A 24,045-nucleotide genomic window follows, 5' to 3' on the forward strand; every position below is an offset into this window, starting at 1 on the left:
TAAGGGTGCTATAGCCAAGGATTATTGCAATTACATGTAAGGACATGGGAAAAAGCCAGGTATAGAGATGCCCATAGAAGTGGCAGAGCAAGCTGCTCATTCAGAGAAATGGGCAAGAAAGAAATTATTGGCTGATTTTGGTGGGGCACAAATTCCATTTGAAAGTCATAATAGGGAAAAGTGCTGGTAAGCCACCTGAACATGAGCAAGTGTGTGCCCACGTGGCCAAGAAAGCCAACAGCATCCTGGTTTGTGTCAGAAACAGTGTGATCAGCAGGACTAGGGAAGTGATTGTCCCTCTGTGCTCTACACTGGTGAGGCCACACCTTGAATCCTGCGTTCAGTTTTGGGCCCCTCAGTACAACAAAGAGGAGCTGGAGCATATCCAGAAAATACCAACAGGGCTGTTGAAGGGTCTAGAGCACACATCTTATGAAGACCAACTGAAGGAGCTGGGGGTGTTTAGCCTGGAGAAGAGGAGGCTCAGGGGTAACCTTACCGCTCTCTACAACTGCCCGAAAGGAGGGTGTAGCCAGGTGTGGGTCAGCCTCTTCTCCCAGGCAGCCAGTGACAGGATGAGAGAACAAAGTCTTAAGCTGTGCCTGGGGTGGCTCAGGTTGGACATTAAGAAGAACTTCTTCACTGAAAGGGTAGTTAAGTATTGGAATGGGCTGCCGAGGGAGGTGATGGAGTCACTGTCCCTGGAAGTGTTCAAGAAACAACTGGACGTGGCACTTAGTGCCATGGTCTAGTTGACAAGGTGGTCATTAGTCAAAGGCTGGACTTGATGATCTTGGAGGTCTTTTCCAAACTAAATGATTCTGTGATTTTGTGATCTGTATTGTTTCAGCATTCCCTGCAGAGCTTTACTATGTGCAGTAACCCTAAAGTCAGCAGCAGCAAAGTGAGAAGGGAAGCTAAGAGGACAATCTCCCACACTATTCTCTATCCTAGAACTATTTGTCTTCTTTGTCTTCAAAGTCCTGTGCAATTACAATATGCCAAACTAAATTCCTTGTTCTGTTGGATAAGAGGTATTGTCTTTCCTTTAAAACATATCTATGTTTAAAATAAGAAACAAAGTAAATCATTTTCTTGACAGTAAAGATACATGCTTCCTCTCAGAGATGGTAATCACTCATGAAGCTGAGAACAAGTGTAAACCAAGCCAAAGTTCATGCCTGGGGGAATGCTTTCCTACCTCCCATCCACTGCATCAGTGATAAGGACAAAACTATTGCTAGTATCTTCTACAGTCACAGAAGTTGCTAGCAAGTTTGAAGTAAAAATGCCATTTTCCCTGTGATGAAAACCAGTCTTGTTTCCATATCCAAGGAAAACATGAGTTAGAGTGGAATTAAACTCCAAGTTTTTTCTCAGTTTCCAAGATCAAAACACAGTTTAATTCAAGAGAATAGACCAGTGAATGTCCATTACTTATAGCGCAGGATAATGGAATTTGATCCATGGCGGACTGTGAGAGTATTTCAACAGCTGGTGCCAGGCTGGGCCAAGAAGGGCCCTAGCTGCGGAGCAGGGATTAAGCAAACACAGTGCACAAGAAAGATGAACATCACTGAATACAAAAGACAGTGTGTATACTGGTCTCCTGGATTAGATGGACCCAGATTTTTCCTTGCCACTTGCATTTACCACATTCATTTACACATCCTTGCCACGTCAATTTACATCGATGCTACATAAGATGCACAGTGTGAGCTAACCAAATGCACTGAGAACAAAAGCCTACCAAATCAAAATGGTTAAGAATGACTGAGCAAGATGGAGAAAGATGAAGACCCATACTTAAAGGCTCAAAGTATTTTGGGGACTTCCCCTAGCATTGGACCAACGTAGAAGCTGTGGTTTGTGGGAACATCTATAAAACCAGGCTTTGTGTGCATGGTTGACCATGTGTCTGGTCCTGAGTGTACTTCTACTGTCAGTAGAAACAGTGGAACTCTCCCAGTGCCAAATGCCCTCAGGAGAAATCTAACAAAGATTCCCCTCATGTCACTTGTCATTTCCAGCTCCCTGGTTTTCTAATCAGTCTTGATAATATCAGGAGAAACATTGAAGCCTACAGGGATGTTCATTTGGATGGCATCCAGCAATAGAAAAGTTGTATGAGATACAGATCCAGAATTACAAGAGGAAATTCTGCAAGAAGAATCCTAATGAGGGTGTGCTTCCAAAAGACAGCATAAAATCTATGTAGTCCAGCCCTTGTCGTGCAGGTGACTGAGTCAGTCTAACAGCTCTGAGTTTGTAGTAGCTCTGGTAATACAAACAACCCACAGCACATGACAAAAGTACCCAAGGAGCACCAGAAAATATATGAAACTTTTTTATAACTAAGATCCTTCATTCGCCATTACTCAAAAAAATAAGTATTGAATTTAGAGCCAGTCTCAGAACATGACACTGAACACAGTGTGGCACTAACACATTCCTTGATCTTCAAAAGTTATGGGAATTCAAGTAATTTAAAAGTTGTCTTGTTCTTCCTGAATATAGGTTTATTCTGAAGTAAATCCTGCTTGTAAATCAACACTCCTCCTACAAAACCCGTCTTGTTTGCAGGAAACTAAAGAGAAAGCTAGCCAGGACAAGGAGGTACACCCTCTTACAACAAGAGACCAAGAGGAGACACAGTTCTCCTCCAGGAGTCGACCCAGTTCTCCTCCAAGAGTCAGCAAAGGCCTTCCAAGGGCAGAAAGATCTCCAGGTTATGAAAGAGGACATGGAGTACAAAACAGCCTTAGTTATTTGTTACATGGAAGGAATGGTGTTTCCAGGAAAGAAGGGGAAGAGAAAATAGTGACCCATTAGTATAAGCAATATGTCCCAATAAAATGGTCTCACTGGCAATTAACTATATTAAAAAATCTAGTCAAAATAATCCAAAATAATGTTTGAAAATGGGTAATGTGGAGGAGATTTAATTTGCAGCTGCTTCTCCAGAAAGGAGTCCTGCCAGATCTCAGAGAGTAATGAATGCAGCTACCCTGCTTAAGTTCTTGAAACTTTTACTAAAATTTCACTGGTGTAGAATTTTAGCACTTGATTAGACAATGATTTGCAGACAGTAGGTCTTCTTTCAGTGATTTACGTATATAGCACTTATGCGGTAGAAGAGTTTTTCCTTTTTTCAGTTGCTGTATCACTAAAAAGATGGTAAAATTAGAGAGCAGTAGAGAGTGGAAAATGTTTCTTTCATGAACAGTCCTTTTTTTGCCAAAACACTCCAAATGATGTTGCAATTTGAATATGCCAGTTCAATACAGCCACAGGAGTAAACTTACCTGTTACCCACTCCGACCATGAATGTTTCTCCTCAGTACAAGCCAATGAATATTCTGTCCTAAGAAACATAAACAACCTGCATGCTTACAATCTAATAAGCCACGACTGTGGACTGCAGCAATACCTATGCTAAAGACATTCTGTATGTGTTCAAAAAAGAGAAGTCCTTATTTCTCTTCCGAGAAAGAAATCATTCAGACATTCGGTGTCAGAGGAGAGGACTGGGAATGCTCTAACTCAGTAGAATATGTCTTTAAAAAACAAACTTCTAATTGTTAAAAAAACTCAAATACATTGGGGACTTCTTGGCTCAAGGTATCAGCTTGAACCCTAACTAAGTAGAGGAACTTAAATCCTTGATTTGTGTGTCAAAGTACAGGTTTCATCAATAGACATTTGAGGGTAATTTGAAAGCCTCTAATTATTTACATAATGGAAATCAATATATGTCATACCAAGAAAAGACTGGTGGGAACAAAGAGATGGAATCAAGGAGATATAATTTCCTCATTCTTGTTGTTAATTTAGGCATTTTATCCTCTTCTTATAAATCTCTGTTATTTATTAATATTTTAGTTTTTTATTATTTTATTTTTCCTATGTCTTTTCTAGATATATCCATTATAAAGGGCTTGGAGAGAGTCCAGTGAAAGGGCACAAAGATGATGAAGAGACTAGAGCACCTCTCCTATGAGGAAAGGCTGAGAGAGTGAGAGCTGGAACTGTTCAGCCTGGAGAAGGGAAAGCTCAGGGCGGATCTCATCAGAGTGTATAAATACCTAAAGGAAGGGTGGAAAGAACAGCAAGGTTCTTTTCAGAAGTGTCCAGTGACAGGATCAGAGTGCAAGTGAAACAGGAGGTTCTCTCTGAACATCAGGAAGCACATTTTCACTGTAAGGGTGACCAAGCACTGGCTGAGGTTGCCCAGGGACATCGTAGACTCTCCACCCTTAAAGATATTCAAAAGCCATCTGGACATGGTCCTGGAAAACTGGTTCTCAGTGACCCTGCTTGAGCAGGACAGTTGGATCAGGTGACTTCCAGAGGTTCCTTCCATCTTCAATCTTTCTGTGAATCTATGATTCACTAAGACTATGGTTTTAAATTCAAGGGAAACCTTCAAGCTGCTGAAACTGGCTAACAAATGAAAGGAGAATTTTTCCCATGGAAATGGATCCAGTATAGGCCATAAATGTAATAATAAATTCAACCATATGAGCTTAGTGTCAGTATCAGTTGAAACTTGTTGTGGGAAAATTTTCCATGCTTATATAAAATAAAATCTAAAAAACATATTTACACCAAAGAAGCGGAATTTGTCAATCCAGGAAAAAAATTGCTGACAGTTTGAAAAGAAAATGCTGGGAAAACAGAATTGTTAGGAAGAGACAGTGGGGTAGAAAGGGATGCCTGAGAACCCCAGTACATGCACTGCTGAGGCATCTTGGACCCTCAGACCAGGAGCTTTGCTTCATGTAAGCAGCATTCCTAAAGCACTATTAAGCAGCATTACATTGCAGATTATGCACTGAAAGCAAGATCACTCTGTGCTTCCTTACCCATCTCAGGTTTTAAGATCTTAATTTTCCATGAGTATCACTGGAGTGTCGTACATGTCACACCAGAAGCAGGTCTACAGTGGGGGCTGCAACACTAAATATTCAAATACTACAATAAATAACAGCCTGAAGGGTCTAATCAATGAACCTGAGGAATCCCTATCACGGTAGTATGCTACTGATCTAGGAGAGTAAGAGCCATGGACGCTGTGGGAGGAGAACAATGCTGGAAGAGCCTGCAAGCAATTGAGGATACTGAAAATCAGGCCAGCTGGGAGGAATCCTTTGTTGTTTTCTTCTTAAAAGGGATAAATTCAATTTCCATTAAAGATAAACATTGATGTGAATTGGATCACGCCAAACACATAGACGAGTAAAAGGAAATGACCCACTAACATAAATGCTTAATCAGAAGAAAGAAACCACACAGTGTGTGCTATCCTGTCAGAAATGGAAAAAAAAAAAAAGTATATATATGTATGTAAAAGAGGTTTAATTGAAGGGGAGAAGTGGGTTAGAAGGAGTTAGGGGAGCTTGGTAAAAGTGACCAGGAAATCCTGGAACTGATGATTCTTTCAGCAGCAGCAATCCAAGGCACAGCAACATGAAGACAGAGGACCAACAGGAGGGAGATTTCAGTACACCTGGAAAAATCTCAGAGGGTGCATATCAAAGGGAAATAGAAGCTGGATGTTCTTTCAACAAATCAATATATAGAAGATAAGTGTGAACTGTCTCAGTGGCAGTGAAGAATGGCAAATGTAAGAAAAGACCACCTTAACAAGATCTTGAGCTCTTTAGTGACTGGAAGCTCACAAAAAATCTTTTTTAAAAATGAGTAAAATAAAGCATACATATATAAGAAGAGAAACAGAAAAGCCAATGTTTAATATCAGATGTAGCAAGAAAGGGAAGGTTATAAAAAGCATGCTAGAAGCCCTTTAACCATACAAGGTTGGAAAAATAATTTTCTGCTACTCAGCAGAGAGGGAGCTACATACAATGAAAACAAGAAAGTTTTATGTTTATTGCCTCTTTTTGCTTCCATCTGCTAGGATCACCTTCATGGCTGTAAAAGCTGTGGTGCCACAAGAAAAGGAAACAATTTTTTCTTCTATAATTGAAGCAGGAGACTTCCAGCTTGGATGATAAGGATTGCAAAGGAAAGTATTAAATCACTCATGTTGCAGATTCGCAAAAACATTAGACAATGACCTTCAGGTTAAGGCATAACTTACTCTTTACTCAAGATAAGTTCACTACAGGCTTGTTTCCTAAAATTTTTAATTCTACATGGAAACAGATGAACTAACATTTGTAGACAAATTTCTCAAACTCCTCTGTAATTCAGTTTAAAATCCATAACTTTAGTCTAAGGCAGGTCAAACAACATGTCTCCATGCTTGACTGTCACTAATTTTACAGAGATCTGGATTGCAGTTTAAATATAAATCTTACAGAAACTTTTAAGACATTTATTTGCAGAGTTCATCTGTGACACACTACAATCCATATCTAGCCGTCCATAAATCTACCCAATTTTTAGCTTTCAAAATCAAATGAAGTCTGGAAATAAATAAATATAAAGACGGCTCTGAAGTCTGAAATAAACACAGAGATTCAAAATAGTACTGTGAGGGAGATTTTTGTTGGGAAGATGCTGCTTTTGTACGTGCATGCACGCCTCTGTTTTTGCATATGTATATGCATGTATGCAAAAAATGTCCATAAGAGCAAAGTTACAAGCTATTGAATTAAATTGTGCTTTATATAAATTATGTAGTAAGGGATTTAAAATTTAAAAATTATTTTAAGACCATGTTAAGATCTCTACATTTCCCATCTAAGACTATACTCAACATCAGCTATCATTTATCAGGAATGCTTATGGCTAAAAGGTCTAACATTAATGAATGAGATGTTGAAGGAAAGCCTGAGTGGCCTCTTCACACAAGGTTAGTTACATTAAGAACTGAAAGATGAGGAACTGTACAGCCCTGGTTGTAACTGTGCTGGTCTATCTAAGTTGTCATAACTGGCTTCCTTACAAGTACTGGGAAACTTAAGCTAACTCTCTCTCAGAAAGGACCTGAGCTGCTAAAAGGACAAGGTGATATTCTTTTGACATTTATTTACTAAATCATTGCCTATACTAGAAGGGAACAATTTAAACAACCAACAAAAGGGAGTTGGTTTTGAAGTGGAGCAAGACCACCATTTCCCCACCAGTGGAAAAACTGAGAAATAAGAGGTACTGAAGGATGTATTGTCAAGAGTGGTAAAAGAAGACAGACTGCAATTAACTGACATGGAATATTTCCAAGACAGAGGCCCAGCAAACTCAAGTGGTCACAGACACTAAGTACCACTCCATGCTCGCAGGAGCCCCACCCAAAGCAAATCTTTGTCAGGGCCAAATGACAGTCACAGTTTCCTGTAGCAGTTGATGTCCCTCGGTCATCAGCTAAGCCTGGTTCAGACCCAGCTGATTCATACACGAGATCCGGTGAGATTGGAAGGTTATTGCTGCAAGCCATTTTGAAGTGGTTATCAGGAAAATGCAAAATGACTAAATGGCTATAGCTTTGGGGTAGTGGGGCTATTAATCTGCCAACTGATAACAGAGATATGAAGAATCTTAAACAAGTAGACAGAAGAATTGTTCTGAAGCAAAAGAAAAACATTTCTAAGAATGAGGAAGGGAATCCACCACAATGACTCAGACTGAATCCTAGGAATATCTGCCTCAACAACCAGGTCTAAATTTTGGAAAGGGACCTGGCCTTTGTTTAAACAGCTCAAGTAAGATGAATTTGCCAAATGCTTCAAGGTACTAACCTCTAATGGTCACTAAAAAGGGAATAAATGACTGACAGATGTTCTGCATGCCCTAATACCTAATTCTCTGTAAAACCATTGTCACACTTGGAGTCAATATGGTGAGGTTACGCCGCTCCCTCCAGTTGGCTATTGATCTTCATAAATACATTTGTGCTGTGCACAGACTCTGCAGAGTAGCTACTAAAAGGACACCTAGTGGTAAGTAAATGAGCGTGCCCAGAAACCGCTGGCATTGTTGAAGGTGTGCCACTGTAATTGCCATGGGAATTGTGGACCTGTTATGGGTTGAATATGCAATGTCACATATGAACTTATGTGTCAAGTAGCATTACTCATGTTTTTTTTAAAAATGGCAAGCGATATCCTTAAAAGCATGTTTTAAAAACCTGCAATTTACACTTCCTCAAAACTCAGAGAACAATTTTTTTAAGCGAAAGACGCACAGGATTGCCTGTCACACATTACAAAATTGAATGAACCGAATCTCCACTGCATCTGCTTTAGGAACATCGGATAGCTGAACAGAACTCACTACAGGCATATCTTGCTTGATATTCAGGCCAAATTTCCTCTTGGGCATCATCACTCCTTGGTTCTTCCATTGTGCCACTCTAAAATATCCTAAGCAATTCCTTCCCTTCTCTTCTTTTCCTATGAAGACAAATAGCCGGAGAATACAAATCGTACACATTTGAGCTAACTTTAGTTTTTGGGGGGTTGTTTGTTTGTTGGTTGACTTTTTTTGTCCGTGAAACTTTATAGTCACTTCTTGCCTGTGTTTATTCCAAACCCTTTAATATGTACTAATGCCCTTGTGACCAGGAGATGCCCACAACAGAAAGCTCTATTCCAGATGGAGCCATGCTGGTCTCATGCAGAGAGGGATTATAACCTTACTGTGTAGTGACATGCTGCCTCTGGGCAAACAGACCAAAATCCACACTTAGCCTTCTTGTTTATGTCGGCATATCATATTACAGGCATGGAACAACTTGCTGACCACTGTCCCTCTTTAATGATTGTTTTTATGTTCTCTTTTCCAGGTTTGTCTTCTCTATTGAACACCAGTTTCTTTGGATTAATCTTCCCTGAGTGAATTAGTAGAGATTTACTAAGCCATTTTTCCAGATACATTTTTTTATCCAATTTTCTAACATCTCTGTATGCCACTGGTCTGTTCTCTGTCCTCAGAGTGTTTATAACAGCTCCCATTGTAGTGCCATCCTTTGATTTAAAAAAACACAAACAATCCATTTCTGCTGTTCTATCCCCTTTCATCACAACAAAGATTGAAACACTGGGATGGGTATGTTTGTTTTCTTTTTAGGTGAATTGCTACCGATGTTTTTGCTTTAAAAAAACCCAAACAAACAGATTCTGCCTTATTTCTCCATAATGACAAGGAAGTAGATCGTGATGTTCATGAAGGATGCAGCAGATTCCGCTCTTACCCAAACATTTGCAACCATTCCTCACACAGCTCTGTTTCCACAGCTCACCTCTCCTCCACTCCACACTTTTGAAGTTCCAGCCAGCTCTCTTGTCTTAAAATGGTATGTAGTTTCCTTCCTTTACTATAAACAATGCTTTCTGTAACCTTAGTTTCATGATGTAAACACTTAAAAATAAGAATGAAGGGAACACAAACTATGCGTTCAATTAGGTAATTTGGGGACTAAATTAAATGAAATCTCTCAAAACCTGGAACATGGAACATTTCAGCATAATGCAGCCTGGCTTTACTTGTTTTCCTTTTATCTCGTCCCTTTAAGAAAAGAAGACAATGGATCTTAGAAACTGTGGCAGAAGAGTAGTAGAGGAAGCTGAAGAGATATTATTGCTTGTGAATCCAAGAGAAATTGAAGTCAAGCTTAGAGGAAGGGGCCATAACCCAGCTGCCAGAGTTGACATGGGAGGCTCCTGCTATCAGTGATATCACCCTTTGTAATCTGACGTCAGCTTGTGAAATGCCCTCCAGCCTGCCAAAGCCTCTTGAAGCTGGCATTTCTTTTATACTAAAATGCATTTTAAAAGCAAGAATCCAACCAACAGATATTATTCTCTGGTCAAAGCCAAAAAAAATATATATATATGTACACGATGTGCATAATAAGAAGTAGTAAGAGGAAGAAATAATAAGGAGTAGCAAAGGAAAAATAATGTCTGTAAAAAATACTTCTGTTTATCTCTGCAGTCGACCTATAAGTTTTGGTCAACTATACTCCTTCAAATAGACTTTTTCCTTTTTATTTTTTGAAAACAACTCTAGTGAGGATTTCCACTATTAAATCCCTAATCTGGATTTTGCTCTTGTGAACTCCTCAGTAACAGAAGAAACTCAAAATATCTTCATATTTGGAAGAATTCTTTTTATGTGCATCTGAAAACACACATTTGGCTTTCATTGTGTTGTGTGCCAGACAACTACAAAAACAAAGCATAGCCTAGCACAACTTCATTCAACACTTTAAAGTTTGAATCTTATCCTTAAAGACAGGGGTCATCTTGGCTTTGCAAGCAAACCTGTTTACTCCTGGCATACAGCAAACATAGGTAATACAGTGATTTCTTGACTTTCACATCATACTTAAATAGGCATTTTGAACATGCATGGTAACAGCTTCAAATAGAGAATTCAAAGTATCTACAGGTATTATATCTGCCCCAAGCTTCTTTCCCAGTTTAGTGATTTTACAGTTGTGTTTTCCCTTTTTCTAAAGCCTGCTGAGGGAAGGTGGATGTATGCCACTGGTGAAACTGCACAAATGGCGTAAGAGGAAAGGCATGAACTTTCCAATGCAACATCCCATGCACAAAATAAATTCAATAATAGATTTTTTTTCCCTGGCTTCCTCAATATATGCTGTTAGTTACTTTTACTCAGGATTGGTGCAAAGCAGCAATAAATTAGAGGGATACTTTTAATGGAATGTTGATATCTTAAGGAAACCTACCTTGAAAGAAACTTTTGACTCGGAGATAGCTGACACTAAGGCGCAAGACTGAAAGTTTGTCCAGCTTCGATACGATGTCGGGTGGAAAAGGGAGGAGGCTGGCCAGGTGGTCCAGTTCTGCATTCAGACGGTCTCTGTGCCTCTTCGAAGGATTTGATTTTTCATTCCCAACTGCTGGCCTTCTGTGGTAGAGAACACATTCTCGATTACCTGTTTTACTTCCAGAGACTGAGATTCTGTCTGCAATTAGTTGATAACGGGAATACTTTTCTTAGCTTCTATGAAAATCTTTAAAGTCTGTCCTCTGACAAAAAAAAGATCGACCTTTCTGTATTTGCCATAGTGCAAAGACACAGGCTTTGTCTTCTCTTTTCACATCTGGAAAAAAGTGAAGAACTGGTATCTCTTACTCAGGACCACTCACCTTAGGGAACTGGGAACTATCTTCATGTTCTAGTCAATGCCAGGAAAAACAATTTCTCATCTTTGTTGCATAAATGAGGGGCAGAACAGCAGGGGAAAATTACCATCACTGATGCATGAACCCATTCTATATCCACTGTATTGGTTCAAAGCGTCTTAGTTCCCTCTGTTTAATGACTCAAAGCTAACCTGTGGGTCAGGAGATAATTAAGAAAAGAACCTGTCTTTAGACATGAGTTTAAAAAATATGGGCAAGGTGAAGAGAGACTCTTTCCTCAAGCTCAAAACTCCTGTGTACGTTCTCACATTTACCTTCCTACATCAGTAATAACAAAGATAAGAATTTGGTTTCTTAAGAACATTGATATTCCTCACAAAACATAAAGACTAACATTACTCAGCTTTCTAGGCCAAGCAAGTCCATGTCCATTTTGTGTTCCTCCTATGCAATGGACAGTGCTAAATAACCTAGAATAGCTGTTGTGAAAATGCATTAAGATTAAATACATCACTAGTGAGGAACCTCAATTTCGGAATGTCCGCTAATATTCCCAGAGAACACATCCCAGTGTAAGATGTTCTCAAGAGGGAGTAATGGAAAAGCTGGTGCTTCTGCACACAGAAATGGGGGCCTCATTTCCAGCCTGACGGTGTGGGATGCTCAGTGCTGAAGCACAGACTTCTCCTTTAAGCAAGAAGACCTGAGTGGGAGGTTGAGAAGGTGGTTCCTTGCAGTAGACAGCTGTTGCTGGACCCAGCAGTAGTCAAGTGCATTATCCAGGTAGGAGCCACGGGATACTGGAGCCATAAACTACATGGATACTCAAGAATGGGAAACAGCAAGTAAGAAAAATATGGTTGTGCTAACAGTTTCTACTTTCACCTCACTGAATCCAAGGATCATAATCTTAACTAGTGTCCTGGTTTGAGACAAACTAGAGGAAATAGGGAATACAATATCATACAGGGAATCAATAGGGAATACAGTATCATACAGTCGCCCCAGGACAAGTAGCTGGCTGAGGTTCCAGTGGACAGTGAGAGTAAAACTAATTATTTGTAGCATTTTACTACTGCATTTTCATGCTACCCACGTTTACTGCATTTTTCAATCATAATTTTAATTTTGAGCATTAGCATTTCACAAGGTGGTTAAGGTGTTAAATTAAAACAGTATTAATTTGTCATTGCAATTGTCATTCTAAAAAAAATTCTGCTTAGGAATTAGTATAAAAAGATCTGTTTTTTGAAGAGCAGGTTTGTACGTGTGACTGCTGCCAACTGAAAACCTCTTAAAGCAACTCAGGTATGAAAAATTAATTGCTACTTTTGAGACCCTCACTCCAAGAGGACAGCATCAGTGGACAGAATGGACAGAAAAAATTTGAGGCAGGTGTCACTGAAAACATATAATTTCTGCTTTTTCATTCAAAATTGTGAACACTAATATGTAGTTCTTCTATAACACCATGAGTTACTTCCAAAGACATGGAGAAGATTTTGCTGATTGGGATAAATGAATGACTTTCCTCTATTAGAGAGAGGAAATATAAGAACAAATAATGTAATCAACAAAGAAGGAATAGTGGTTTTTACTTTTTCTAAGCTAACTATTTTTTGCAGTAAACCTTGAGGCTCAGTCATCCTATGACACCAAAAGGATGTCTGATATATGGAGGGCAGTAATTCTGTGGGAACATAGCCCATAGCTGAGCAGAAGCTAAAGAACATAAGCTTTTGCTAATTGATCTTTACATCTGACAAACCAGCTGAAGCAAGGAAGCAATGTAGGACAGAAAAAAATTAATTCCAATGAGGAAAATTAAACTGATGAGTTCAAGAGGTAAAAATTGTCAAGAGTAACATGAAATAGAAATAGAAGTTGTTCAAGTCTATTTACTACATAAAATAGTGACTGCTCTATGCCAGAGAAGAATGGTTTGAGGCAATTAGGTGGTCTGCCTTTGTACTGAGCACAAGGAATAGTTTTCTGGAGACGGCGGTTAATGGTGTAAAAAGACTACAGGAGAAAGTTCAGGGCAGAGTCTTCCTGAAAACTCAAGGAAATTATTCAGTAAGGGAGTGAATCCAAACAAACAGGGGTTTGATGTAAGTGGTAATAAGGTGCCAAGTGGATGTGATTTAAAACAATGTGAGCTCCATGGAAAGGCTAGGTAAGCTGACCATAAACAGAAAGGCACAGGCAGGGAAAATCTTCAGTGAGCTGCTTTGAGGTAAATGGAAATTTTAGCCTTTATTTTCAGCTGAAAGTAGATTATGCTTGTTGTGTTTGTGTTAAACTTGGGATTGTCAAACTGTAAACAGAGACATAGGAGTCACTCGATGATCCCCCATTTACTCTGCTTTCCATATAACACGGCTGTAGTGAAGGAGCATCTGTACTTTAAACAATAAATCTGGCTCTTCTTTCTTCAAATTGTTAAGCTGCCCAAATTCTGCTCTGCAGTAACAAGTACTTGTACCCGTGCAGGACCCACATGAGCAGTCCCTGTGTAGTGGGAGCTATGTGGGAGCTGGTGTGGAGAACGTTTTCTGTTCCGGTGGTACACAAGGCATTGAGCCATTTGCGCATTAGTGATTCAGTGTGCCCATGACACGCAGACCGCCACTAGTGTAAACCAGTTTGGTGAGCTCGCAGAGGAATTTCCTGCAACTGCAGCTCTACCGTCTGCAGAGCCCTACCCTGTTAATGAAAACTTCGCTCTGAGTAAGTTTTTTAAGTATGCTAAACTGTTAAAACAGCAGAAGATCTGAGCTGAGAAAGGTCAAATCATTTATTGTGACAGCAAGCTTTCAGTAAGGAGCAAAAGGGAAAAGAGAGACCATAAGATGCAACAGATAGGCTGAGAGCAAAGTAACAACAGATGATTAGCATGAGTGTGTTGACCAGCACCCTCTGTCACTGAGCTGTGCTTGGACATTGTATAGGAATCCTGGCAGAGCTGAGCTCCAGTGGCAGCCATGCATGTGTGAATGTTCACCATCTACCATGAACCAAAAGGACAGAATGAGAGAAAGCTGCTAATTCAAAGAAGGAAAGACGGCCTTTTGCAACCTTCTATGTCTCTTCTGTGTCTTCACAGCAAGAAAAGGTGAAAGCAGAACTAATGGTCAAGAAGACATAACACCAGCAGAGCAGAAGAGAGGTGGGATCGTATGGTACCAAGTAAGAGGAAGGGCTATGCCACAAAGGGCTTTAAAATGAGAACTAGCAGGAGAGAGCTGCACCTCCCAAGGTCTCTGTTTACCCTGGTGCTGGCATGGTTCTGGCTGAAGTGGTCAGTCTGGAGCAGTTATAGATACACTCGGAGCTACAGCAGGTGTAGTTGCCTTTAAAGAGCTGTAAAACATTACAAGAAATGTTTCGTAGAGGGAGAGAATTTTACAAGATGCCAGGGTTTGAGATGAAGAAGTGGCTGAAGTTCTCAAATCCTAATTGTCCTGAAGCATTGCCTTAGCCTTTTTAAGTATTAATTTCGGCACAGTGATTTTGGCTTGAGGTTAAAGACAAGATCTCTTTAATTTCCAGATGCTTGAATTACCAGTAAAATGCTAGATTTCCACAGGAAGTAAACACTTGGTAGAAAATGTTTCCTTTAGTCAGAATGCCGGCTGTCTGGCTGAAAAGCATATCTGATGGAAAATGTTCAATCTGTCTGAGCTCCAGGTGTTTGAACTGTGTCCATAAATGCCAAAACTTTTTAGTGTAGATCACATTTAATGGGGCTTGTTTGGAAGTTTCTGGGGGCAAAAGGAAAACAGCTACAGTTTTTTAATTTACTTGCATGTATAAAAGTAGAACTTGAACCTTATATATAGTCTGAATAATGGCAACATAATGAAGATAGTCTCTGCTAGTTCTGTGTAGAGAGCAAGACTGAAACATTAGCTCCTCCCAGTAAAATTTGCAACAGATTCTTCAACAGTCTTGTGGGTCTCTGTATTCTCCCATGGAGCTTCTTCACACATTTTCATCACTGTTCTGTAAAACCACCTCAGAACAGAATTCCTGTGCCTGAAAAACATTCACGAGCATAATGAAGAGTATCATTCTGTGATATCCTGGGTTAAAAGCCAGCTGCAGGATCACCACCTGGTTGACAGCCTGATCAGGAAAAGATGATGTAGAGTCAGAGAGTTGGCTTCTTGGGATGCACTGAGTATGGGGAGATATAAATGTTCCAGTTGTTCTGCAGAGGGCAAAGCTGCACCTCTGTCCTTTAAATTCTGACCTTTGAACGGACTAGTCCATGAATCCCTGTTGAAATCCAAGTATCGTGCTCACACTGAGGCACCTAAGCTCATTCATTCTTTTGTTAAGAGAAGGTTAAATTCTAGAGACTATTCACACTAAAAAGAGGGGAATCTGTAGGCCACTAGGACTGGCCAAAGAATACCCATCAACTTTAGTTCCTCTGAAAAATCAGGTTTTACAAGTGAACAAATACTCCTCCCAGAACAGGTGCCAGTATCTACCTTGATTCATTGTTGGAATTACAGGGGGGAAAGTACAACAAGGCTGTAGAGGAGAAAGTGCTATGCCATCAAACAGGAGAAAAAAGCTGTAACAAAGATGGTACGACATGGATCAAAATCATGGTTAAATATGCTGCTCAATTAGTAAGATTTGTCTACCCTTCTAAATTCAAGACAAATCATTCAAGGCAGCATAACAGTAAGGATACCTCAAAGTCCTGAAATGTCAGTAAGACCAGTAGGATTGAAAGATACAGACCATGAAAGGAGTTCTGTCAGCCAGTCATTCTGGGACATTCAGAGTCTCTTTAGAGGAGAGTAAGTCCCTGAGCGAGGGAATAAGCACAGGCAAGGCTTACCAGAGACCAAGCTCACAGATAAGATTTGAGGAAGAGACCAGTGTTGCTAGGAACTGAGAAATCATCCTCAGCATGTGGCAAGTAACTAACCACAGAAAATAGAGTGCTGTCTCCAGTGTGGGAGTTCAGTATTCTAACAATTCAAACATTTCCCTTTATTTTAACCCACATTTCTTAATCAAAATTGTTCACATCCTGGCTTGATAAGCTCATGCTCAGGTACCTGCACTGCAACATCATACAAAAGCTACTTGCAAGGTAGCATTACCTGCAGTGGTTCCCAAAATGAAAACTTGGTTGTATAAAGTAAGTGAGAATTTACTTCTGAGGGTATTAAGGCCAGAACTTCAAAAAAGGCTAATGAGGTCATTTCTGTGATTTGTTAGCACATAGTTTTCTTAGCCATTGCATTTATCTAGAAGTCATCTTTGAGAGGAGTTCTAGCTAGCATGTAAACTCCAAACATAAGCTTAATGTTTCTCAAAGCAACTGCAAGTCTCCTTCCTTTCTCACAAAAGTAATGATCCATAAACATTTCTGCATAGAGGTAATTTCACAAACTGGAAATGTTCCACACCTCTTGCAGTTGTTATAAAATCAAACATCCACATCCATACTGAAACAGTAGTGCAGAAATCTTACATACATTTGAATTCAACACTCAAGACTTTTGCAGTAAGAATCATTTGCTTATGTCATTATCTTTGTCTATTGAAATATGATACATTTTATACTAAAAGAAACAATTTTTTAAGTGGGAACAAGTGGTTCATGAGCAAATACTGTCCCAAATCCAAATATCAACAGACGTCATTAAAACATTCAGAGAAACTCCCCGTTGACTTTAGACCAATATATACAATTTTAAGCCAAGTGGGTTATTTTTAGAAGTTCTGAACAACTGAAGATAGGGAAATCTATTTTAGTTACCTTTTCATCCTTAAATTGTGTGTGAAGGCCACCAGTGCCAGTTCATAATTTTAACACAGTAAAAATGTGTGTTTCATAATCATATAATCAAATGTAAATGTGGGATGATTATATTAAAAAGCTTTATTTCACAGATCGGTTCATGGCATCTGAAACTCATTTACATTTGAGTTAATAGCAACCTTTTTTTTCCCCCTCCCATTTCAAGCATCTTGTAACAAATTTCCATTGCGTTTCTTCTTTTTCTGCTTTGCCTTCATGCATACAATTCCTCTTTCCTATTTTTCTCCTAATGAAAGTGATCCTATAGTAAATAGAAGTCTGAAAATTATGTGTTCTAGATGCAAAAAGTGAGTCACCAGTCTGCTCTTTCAGTTGGCTGAACTGACCCACTTTCCATGCTTGCACGTGTTGGACTGAGCAGTGCCCCAAGCAAGGCTAAACCCTGGAAAGGGGAAGGGGGGAGCGCAGTGCCAGAGTGGCACTCAACACACGGCTTCTCAAAAAGCTCCTTGAACAGGGAATCAGGGAGCATGGAAGCACAAAGGTGGCAGCCACCCCTGCAGCCCATTGCCCAGCTGGCATTTAGTCAACCAGTGAGTTCTGCCTACAAAAGGGCACTGTCCCTCTCCACTCTACACATCAGCACCATGGTACCCACCACAACTACCACTGGCCTCCTCCTGGGATTCCTAGTGATGGGTAAGGATGGTTTGACCCATGCTTGGCATCCTTTCTGGAGACATCTTACCCATGAAGAGCCAGCCTCCCAACCAAGGGTTTCTCACTGCAGAGAAGATTAGGTGTCTCCTGCATCAGTGGACCATAGGAGGAAGGGAAGCCTTCTTCTACCTCATTTCCAGCCTGTATGTTTGGAGGGAGATGCCTCCTGATGAATATGATACTTAACTGTTTCTGAATGGGTTTCCTCCTTTTCCTCCCAGCATATAGGCATTCCCCCGGAGGAATCATGGCTTTGACACTGCAAAACAAAAGGAATAGGTTTCTTAGTTAGGAGATTTCTGTGTTTCAGACTGCTGTACAAAATGACAGCACTGAGAAAATTCCACCGAGGAAAACGTTTGTTCCTTGAGTGTGACATTCAGCAACACCAAAAATCACGGCGGCATTAGTTAAGATAGAAGCTTACGGCTTATTCCAATTTCCTACCCTAATATTATTAGAATATTGATGTTTATGTTCAATTTTCATTTTTTCCAATTAAGTATACTATATATGATATAAAATGTGTATAAAATACATCCTGTTTACTGGATATCCAAATTTTTTTTCCCTTCCAGGCTCATTTCTAAATTCAGCTAAACAAATAAGAATGAGTAATACAACCCGTCATCTGCAGGGAGGATTTCACAGCTTTTAAAATACACAGGAATATTCTCTCCATTACTGACATTGTGACTAGTAGGTTTCAATTATTCAAATCAGCATTTCTTCAAATCCTCACATCCTCATTTTTAAAGGCTGGGAATATAGCTGTCGGCAGCTCAAGATGTGACACACAGTTTTGTGGTTAGCACTAGGACCCAATGCAGTGCTGACTGAGGTGACAATTTTCACACAAAACTTGGTCTTATTGATTTGTTTGAGTATGTTAGCCTTAGAGACATTGCAAGCTTGGAAAAAGTCTTCGCATTCAGTCTGTTTAAATCTTCTGGAGATTAGCTGAATATCAAAGTCTCTTGATTTTCTGTCTGAAAGAATATTTTAGTCATGCTGAGTGCTGCTCAACAGTGGGTGCATGCTGCCAGAGAGGTTAGTATATCTCAAGAGTAATTGCTGCTTTGTGTAAGATATAAAATTAAAGGGAATTTCTATGTCACTGAATCAAATCCCATGCTGCTGAACATGTGTGTCGTGCAAAGCAAATCATAAACTTACCGAGCTTAATTTAAAAGCCATTTAGAAGGGCTCTCTTTTTCATTGAAAGGCAGCTTTCTGATAACTAGAAACCTTTCGCCTTCCAGCTTAAATTTGTTCATGGTCATTTTATGCCCATTTGTTCTTCTGCCAACATTGTCTTTTAGTTTAAATAGCTCTTCCTCCTCCATTGTGTTTACTCATTGGCATATTTTTAAATATCAGTCATATCTTCAGTCAGCCTTCATTTTTCTATTCTGGGACAACCAAAACTCTTTTATTTCCCTCTCATGTTACAAACTGCTTTTTCTTCCTATCATTTAGGAGAACAGGATTGAGCACAGTTTATTAAGCAAAATCTAAAATGTATTTCATACATGCAAGCACAGCATCCCTTGCTAAATTGAGATACCTTAGGTCTACTGTGCTTCCCTCATCTGGAAAATCAGTTATTGTGTCAACAGACAGCTATCAGGTTCCTTTGTCAAAATCATTTAAATCTACATTCTATTTTTACTCCAAATGACCAGAGCTGTTACTTGTTCTTTCCTTCTGAGAATTCATTCTGAAATGACTTATAATATAGAGATCAGACTAGATGCCTTCTCTCAAATGCAGGTTATGGTGGAAACACCAGTCATTCTCCAGCTGGTGCAGTGTCAGGCATAAAGCTCTTCCAGAACCAGACCATTTTTTTTTACTATTGCTGGAATGATTTCCTGTGATGTCAGATGGGTGAACTGCCTGTCCAAAGCTGATGAGGGATATGATACAGTGCAATAAATACTGCTGCAGGTTAAGAGTATGCCGCAGTCTTTGCTCAGATAAAGCCTTCTTACCACCTTCAAAGACCTTGTTAAATTGGTTTAATCTTCAAGTTCTTTTTTTTTACAGTCTGCCTGTTTTTAAGATTACATCTACCCTCACAGATTTCCTACTTCAGCTGGAAGCTAAAATGATGTGGAGATGCCAAAAGAACTGTAGTTTCTTCTGAAACCTCGCATTAAAAAGTATTTTCTTTATATTTGTGGTGGGTTGACCCTGTCTGGATGCCAGGTACTCACCAAACCCACTCTATCACTCCCCTCCTCAGCAGGACAAGAGAGAAAAAATATAATAAAAGGCTCATAGGTTGAGATAAGGAAGGAGAGAGAATGCTCACCACTTACCATCATGGACAAATCTGACTGATCTAGGGGAAATTAGTTGAATTTATTACCAAACAAATCAGAGCAGGGTAATGAGAAATAAACCCTAATCTCAAAAATGCCTTCCCCATACCCCTTCCTTCTTCTGAGGCTCAACTTCACTGCATTTTCTCTACCTCCTCCCCCTGCAGCAGCCCAAGGGGATGGGGAATGGAGGCTGTGGTCAGTTATCAGACACTGCCACTTCTTCCCCCTCAGGGACAGGACTCTTCACAATCTCCCATGGCCTTCTCCAACACGAGTCCTTCCAATGGGCTGCAGTTCTTCACAAACAGCCCCTGCAAGGGTCCCTCCCACAGGGCCCAGTCCTTCAGGAACAGGCTGCTCCAGCATGGGTGCTTCTTGGGATGACAAGTCCTGCCAGCAAACCTGCTCACTGTGGGCTGCTCTCTCCATGGGTCCACAGGTCCTGCCAGGACCCTGCTCCAGCACAGGCTTCCTATGTGGTCACAACCTCCTTCAGGCATCCACCTGTTCTGGAGTGGGGTCCTCCATGGGCTTCAGGGGCACAGCTGCCTCACCATGGGCTGCACCATGGACTGCAGAGCAATCTCTGCTCTGGTGCCTGAAGCACCTCCTCCCACTCCTTCTTCACTGACTACTACTGGCTACTGGCTGCCACTCTCACATATTCTCACTCTTTTCTCTGACTGCACATGCAGTTGTGCAGGCTCTTTTCCCCTTCATAAATACATTATCCCAAAGGCGCTGCCATTGTTGCCGATGGGCTCAGCCTTGGCCAGCAGCAGGTCTGTTGTTGACCTATTGGACACAGGGGAAGCTTCCAGCAGCTTCTCACAGAAGCCACCCCTGTAGACCCCCACTACCAAGTCCTTGCAATGAAAACCTAATACAATATTGTAGTACTTTTGTGTTCTGAGTCCTTCCTGTCCATAATATGAATCTATGACTCATAGTTCATGTTTCAAAACAGTGTCACATGCTAGACTTCCCTTCTCTTGCCTTCATGATCAAAGTTAAAAGGAGAAGAAAGGCTTGAACGGCATAATTCAACTGAAAACTGAAAGTTAAGAGTTCATTCAATTTCCCAAAAGGGCGACTTTGTTTTAAAACCCATTCTGGATCAGCTGATTAATATGTGACAGCAAGTAGAAATAACTAAATGGACCTCAGTATTCAAACAAAACCAGGAAATAAATAGCAAACAATATGAGGTAGAATTTATGGAGTGCAAAATGCTAGTTAGGAAAGATAAAGGCCCAAAGGAAAATTCACAAGTTGCAGCACTAAAGACAAAAGATAATGTCCTTTTTAGAATAATATTATGATGAAAATAATTCTAAAAAGTGTGTGTAGTTCTAATTAGATGGAGATGGCTTTAAGTTAGAACTGCATAAAAGCTAAGAGGGCTCAGTAGATTTATTTCTAGTCTCTGAAAAGAAGGAGAATCATGCACTCCCATCAAACAAGAATTAGCCACGCGCTCTTCAAGCTTTCTACAGGAACCTTCTACAGAATTAGGAGAAAGGGTTACCACAGCAACATGGTATGAAGCATTGCCCCAGCAATTGAACACCAACGTCCTAGATACACACCACCAAGAGGTGCTTCTGCCACTGCCACTAATGCCAATAGTGGCATGTGGTTAAAATAAGTCTGAGAATGCATGGACAGGAATAAAGACAAAGTCAGAAGGTTCATGGCTAATGGTCCTAAAAATATGTCTGAAAACAGCACTTGAATTTGTTGAGCTGCACAGATCCATAAACCATGAAAATATGTATTTTAAAAACTGGAGAAGAGCAGGTATTCACAGTCTTATCTGGACTGTGTTTTCTTCTGATCAACTGTGAGCTCTGCTCTCCACCTGTAGGATAGGACAGCCCATCTCCACCACTGAAGGAGGCTGGGGGCTCCTTCCCAGGAGCCCACTGGTCTCACGTGGATAAAAAACAGGAAGAAGTTGGGTGGACAGCACTCAGCTGGTCAGAACAATTGTGCTCTTTCCTTTTTACCTTTAACGCTTGAGAGTCCTCACATTCTCTCCACATGTTTGAGGAACCCAAAGAAGCAATCTTCCACCATTCCAGCAGCGGGAAAGGGGGCTTACAAGCTTGAGGAGCTTCAGGAGGAGGAAAGCTGGGACCAAAAGGAACAGAAGTGCCAGAAAAGGGTAGAAGTGGACCATAATCATTTGCTTCTGTCAGATGCTTGTAATCTCTACTGACATTAATTCACAATGAACCTCTGAACACCGGGGAAAGCCGAAGGACTGAAAGACAGCTGCTGTATGATAATATTCAGAGAAGGGAAACATAATGATCCGGCTATCCACCGGATGGCAAGACTGACATCCATCCCAAGCAAAATACCAGAAAAGCTGATAAGAAAGATGAATTACAACACTTAGCAGAATTCTATGGAATATCACGCTCTTTGGAGTGAAACTAGCTTGCTGAGAAGTTATCACCTCTAGCTGACAGAGGAGTTCACTTGTATTAGTAAGTTAGCAGCACATTATTCTGCTTTTAAAAAGCCACAACAACGTATTACAGTGCACAGTTTCCACAAGTAAACAACCTCTCAAGTGACAGAATAAAAAAATAAAGTAATTATAGAGAAATCACTGCTAAATAAAAAAGGCTTTATAAAGACCTTACAGACATCGAGGTTCAATACAAACTCATTGGTGATAATATTTACAAAGTTATAAAAATTTAGAAGATTGATAAATAATGTTGAAACAGTGAAACAGAGCAATCTGGAGTGCCCAGTAGGCTGTTCCTCTTTATCCACAATGTATTTTAATGCAGCCAAATGCAAACACTTGCATCTCAGAATAGGGAATGCACATCATTGCTACTGAATAGGGACTGCATCCTGAAATGTGAGTGATTCTTGAAAGGAATTAGGGATCAAAATGAAAATGAATACAATCCATAGTTTGAGTTGCCAGGGAGGAGCTGCTGCAAAGGCAGCTAATGCAGATGCTAACCTAAGTGGTATGGGTTTACATCTGTTTAACAATATGATAAGACTGATGCTGGAATAGTGTGTACAGTTCGCACGTGAGTGTTTTTCAAATAATGTTAGAAACTGGTAAGAGTGAGGAAAGAAGATAAAATAAATACTCGCAGGCTGAAGAAATTTCTTTGCATAGAAAAAAGATTTAGGTGACTTGAGTAAAATGAAGTACTTCCAGGGGAAGATATGAGTACTGAAATATTTTAATACACAGCAAGCACTTAGAAAATGAAGTCAGATACATCCAAATAAGAAAGAAGATATTCATCTGGAACATCATGAGCATTTAAACACTGGAACAAGGTACAAAGGATTTAATGGATCCTGTTGTCTTGAAACCACTGTTAGATGCCTTTTTGTAATGTGCACTTTATCCTAACAGAAGTTATACTTAAATTAAATAGAAATAGTTGAGTTGAATGCAGGCATACTCAGAAAAAAAAAATCTTTGGTAGCTATAGGAGGTCAGATTACATTATCCAATGATCTCTCCTTTCACTAAATTTTATTAAACATTTCCTGCCTGAATGTAATCACATACCATGCATTCAATGCCTGAACTACAATAAAGGGCTCTGCAGACCACAGCTTCAAAGCAGCACAGTTTTTGAAGAGGCAGCCTGGGAGTGAGGAGGTTGTGCGCTCATCCCTACCATGCCATGGCACCGTGGTGAATTTCACCAGCAAAGCAAGAAGGGGATGGGGCTGGAGTGTGGCTTGGCTTTTCTCAGGATTAAGTGTTTCCACCTTGGCAGGAGCAACTCTGGAAGAAGACTTCCACTCACGATGGCTCGTCAACAGGACAGAAATCTATCTGGCTGCTCCCACTAAATTAATTGTTATTGGCATGTTTCTACCAAGTTTTCTGCTTCTAATGAATGGCCATATCTTAGGAGAAAATATGATAACGGTTTTGGATATATCCTTTTAAATAGGATGTTTCTAGCTGAAGCAGCCCCATTTAAAAAATAACTGGGGAAAAAAGAGTGAATAAGGGTTGTGAAAATGAACCCCACAGTCAGAGTGCAGGAGCTCAAACTGTTTGGGTTATCATGAAGAACAGCAACAGAGAACTTCCGTACAATAAGTAACTACATTACGTAGG

At 40.1% G+C, this 24,045-nt stretch overlaps 1 protein-coding gene across 1 annotated transcript in view; it reads right to left on the minus strand.

Annotated features, from left to right (window-relative positions):
• The window catches only part of AHRR (aryl-hydrocarbon receptor repressor), a 63,497-nt gene extending 45,650 nt beyond the window's left edge, over nt 1-17,847 (minus strand). The window contains exons 1-2 of the mRNA XM_008642680.2: nt 17,780-17,847; nt 10,661-10,842 (exon numbers count right to left, since the gene is read on the minus strand). Of these exons, the coding sequence (XP_008640902.1) occupies nt 10,661-10,842; nt 17,780-17,841 (244 nt within the window). The 5' untranslated portion in view covers nt 17,842-17,847. The remainder of the gene's footprint in view (nt 1-10,660; nt 10,843-17,779) is intronic.
• Nucleotides 17,848-24,045: the final 6,198 nt, after the last annotated feature.

Source organism: Corvus brachyrhynchos, unplaced genomic scaffold (genome assembly GCF_000691975.1).
Source record: "Corvus brachyrhynchos isolate BGI_N302 unplaced genomic scaffold, ASM69197v1 scaffold409, whole genome shotgun sequence".
Classification (NCBI taxonomy): domain Eukaryota; kingdom Metazoa; phylum Chordata; class Aves; order Passeriformes; family Corvidae; genus Corvus; species Corvus brachyrhynchos.